General features: G+C 63.0%; 1 protein-coding gene across 1 annotated transcript; it reads left to right on the forward strand.

Moving 5' to 3' along the window:
* Positions 1 to 479: 479 nt before the first annotated feature.
* Positions 480 to 2,589, forward strand: LOC119301789. Its single transcript, XM_037578767.1, has 2 exons — positions 480 to 598; positions 668 to 2,589. Coding segments are annotated over exons 1-2 (1,551 nt in total). The 5' UTR covers positions 480 to 596; the 3' UTR covers positions 2,217 to 2,589.
* Positions 2,590 to 3,006: the final 417 nt, after the last annotated feature.

Consider the following 3,006-nt stretch of genomic DNA (forward strand, 5'->3'; position numbering starts at 1 on the left):
CTCGATCCCGTGCATGCCCCATTTGCCGCCGTGGATCCCTCGCGCATGCAGTCTGTTGTTCTGTCGGGTTCCGCGCCCGGTACGCATGCCCTAGAATCGGCCTCTTTTCCCGCATGCGTGCATGAATCTTCCCCCTCCACTCTGCGGGCCCATGAGCTTCTGGCCCCTTGACCTGACCCGCGTGGCGCCCCCATCCCTCCCTCTCATGTTCTGTCTTCTCCTACCCCCGTCCTACCCCTTCCTCGTCCTATCCTTCCCCAACTCCCTCCGCTGTCACCCGCGATTCCCTCCTCCTCTCCGCCCTCTACACCGCGATTCCGGACGCTCTGCGATGCGGCCTGCAGCGCCGCTCGCCCATCTCCGGTTTCCCCGGCCGCCACTGTTGCGGACGGCGCTCCCACTCCGCTACAGTCCTATAAGGACGCCCTGCTCTCCTCGGCTCCTCCTCATCTCCATCGTCGCCGCCTCCTTGCCTTCCTCTCCTCTCCAGTCAAAAAATTGTGCCACAAGTGCTACTCCGCTGAGCACCTCGTCCGCGATTGCCGCGACCCCGTGCGCTGCCGTGACTGCGGGCGTTCCGGGCACTTAAGCTCAACATGTAAGTTTGAGCCCCTCCTTGCCCCGTCCCTTGTGTCCCCTGCCTCTCACCCTCCTCTCCCCCTCGCAGGCTCTCCGACGAGCTTCTCCGGTCTCTGTCCCGCTCCCGCTCGACCTCGCCGCCCAACTCCCCCATGCCGCGTGCTCCTCCGCGTGAGCACTGGTTGGACCGCTACTACCGGGAGGTCGAGGCGGAGCGCACCATCCCCTTCTCGGTGCGTCCTCCCACTCTGTTCCCGCGCGGGGCCCCGCCCTCGTGTGGCTCTTCCCCGTCCGCAAGCCCCCCGCCCCCGCCGGCTCCGGAGATGGAGGCTCCGCCCACCCAGCTGCCGCCTCAGGGCGCCGCCGGGCTCCGCCGGCCGGAGTACGCTGAGGTCTTCATGCCTATGGTGGTCGACATGGCGCACTCCCGCCGCTTTTCCTGCACCCTCGTCGACCCGGCTTCCTCCAGTCCGGGCGACCTCCTCCGTCGGGCCCTGGAGCAGCGCGCCGGCAACCCCTCCGTCGGTCTTGCTGCCTCCCACTATGGCGCCATGATGATCGTCTTCTCCTCTGAGAGCGCTTGGGAGCAGGCCATGCAGCACTTCCCCATGTCGTTCGCCGGACATGTCATCACCCTCGAGCGCCTGGAGAACGGGGAAAACCGCTTCGGGTGGGAATACACCTGCTTCGCCCAGCTCTCGGCCACCGGCTCCCCCCTCGAGCACTGGCACGAGGGTGGGATCCGCAACGCCTTCCGCTCCATCGGCAACGTCTGCTGCATCGACCCTCTTTGCCTCAACGACCTCGAATTCTCCGCCGTGCATCTTGTCATCCGCTTGGAGCACGAGGACGACGTCCCCCACGCTCTTCTCGTCCGCAACTTCGACGGTGACCTCTCCACAGAAGTGGGCATCCGTCGCATTCGCTTCTGGTCCGTCGAGGAGGATGGCTCGTTCGTCTCCTCCTTCCACTTTGAGGGGGATGCTGGCTCCCCTCCTCGCTCGCCGCGTGGACCTCACTCCACTGGCATGGACGACATCGACACGCTCAGTCTTCGCGGCTTCGACTCCCTCTCCATCGAGCCACGCCCTGCTGCTCCTGCTCCAATCGACGACTTCCCCGGTGCCCAGCAGAGCGCGGCCATGGCCGCCTTTCGCCAGGGGCTTGGGCGCCACATGGCTGGGCTGCTCTCTGAGCCCTTCCCTCCCAAGTGGTGCGCCATCTTCCCTCCGGCAACCCCTTTGTTTCAAGACGAGGGCAGCGACTCCTCCATCTCTGACCCCGCCTCTGCTGACGGCCACGCCCTGATGCTTCCCTCCCCGGTGATGCTGCCCTCCGAGCTGGCAAACGACGACCACGAGCACGCCGCCCTCAAGCGTCGTGGCCGGCGCAAGCGCGCGGTTGACACGGACCACACCGGTCGTCGTAGCTCCCGCCTCGCCCGAAAGGAGCCGTCCCTGTACGTCAAGATGTTGGACCGGGCCAAGGCGGTCAAGGCGGCGCGCTTCGACTACTCCAAGGGCTCCCCCCCGCCTCCGCGCTGCTATGCGGGCTGCCGGCATTGGCGTCAACGATGGCGTGCCCGACTCCCTCTCCCTTCGTCAGCTTCAGGCCCTGGGGGAGCCATGTGGTGTTGACCTGGACGCGCTTGCCGCTTGCGCTCGCGCTGAGGAGGCGTTCGACGCTGCATGATCTCTTTCCTCTATGTAGGGCCACGTTTCTCCATGCTGCTGTCACTTCCAGCTCGGGCCTATGCTTGCTTCCCCCCGACTCCTTCCCTCCCCTTTATTAGATCTTCAGGATTGGTATAGGTCTCCCGTCCATGGGCCTTGCATGGCTGCCGGAGACCCTTATCTCTTTTTCCTTTATCTTTTCCCCCCGTGGGATGTGTAACGGACTTAGGCCCTCCTGTGTCTCTCATCAATCCTGTTGTTTTTTTACTTCTTGTTCTTTTGTTGGTGCTTTGCGGGTCCGTCATGACGGCTCTTTTTTCTCTTTGTACGTGGAATGTACGTGGGCTTGGCGACGCATGCAAGTGTAGGGACGTTCGTGCTAACCTCGAGGCCATGCAACCCTCTTTCCTCGCGATCCAGGAAACCAAACTTGAATGCCCCAACCTGGCAAAAACCGACTTGTTTCTTCCCTCCTCCCTCCGTAATTTTCTCTCCATTGATTCCATGGGCGCCTTGGGCGGGATCTGTTCCGCATGGAATACCAGTATCTTTTCACTCTCAAATCACTTCGCCACCCCCACGTCCTCTCTGTTGACCTGTCCCTTTGCCTTGACAACTCACCGCTTAGAATCACGAATGTCTATGCCCCCTGTGTCCATAGTGCTAAGGAGGCTTTCCTCAGCGAGTTAGCCGGTCATGCACCTCCAAATTCCACCCCCTGGGCTATCATGGGGGACTTCAACCTCACCCGTAC

Source organism: Triticum dicoccoides, chromosome 5A (genome assembly GCF_002162155.2).
Source record: "Triticum dicoccoides isolate Atlit2015 ecotype Zavitan chromosome 5A, WEW_v2.0, whole genome shotgun sequence".
In the NCBI taxonomy this organism is placed as follows: domain Eukaryota; kingdom Viridiplantae; phylum Streptophyta; class Magnoliopsida; order Poales; family Poaceae; genus Triticum; species Triticum dicoccoides.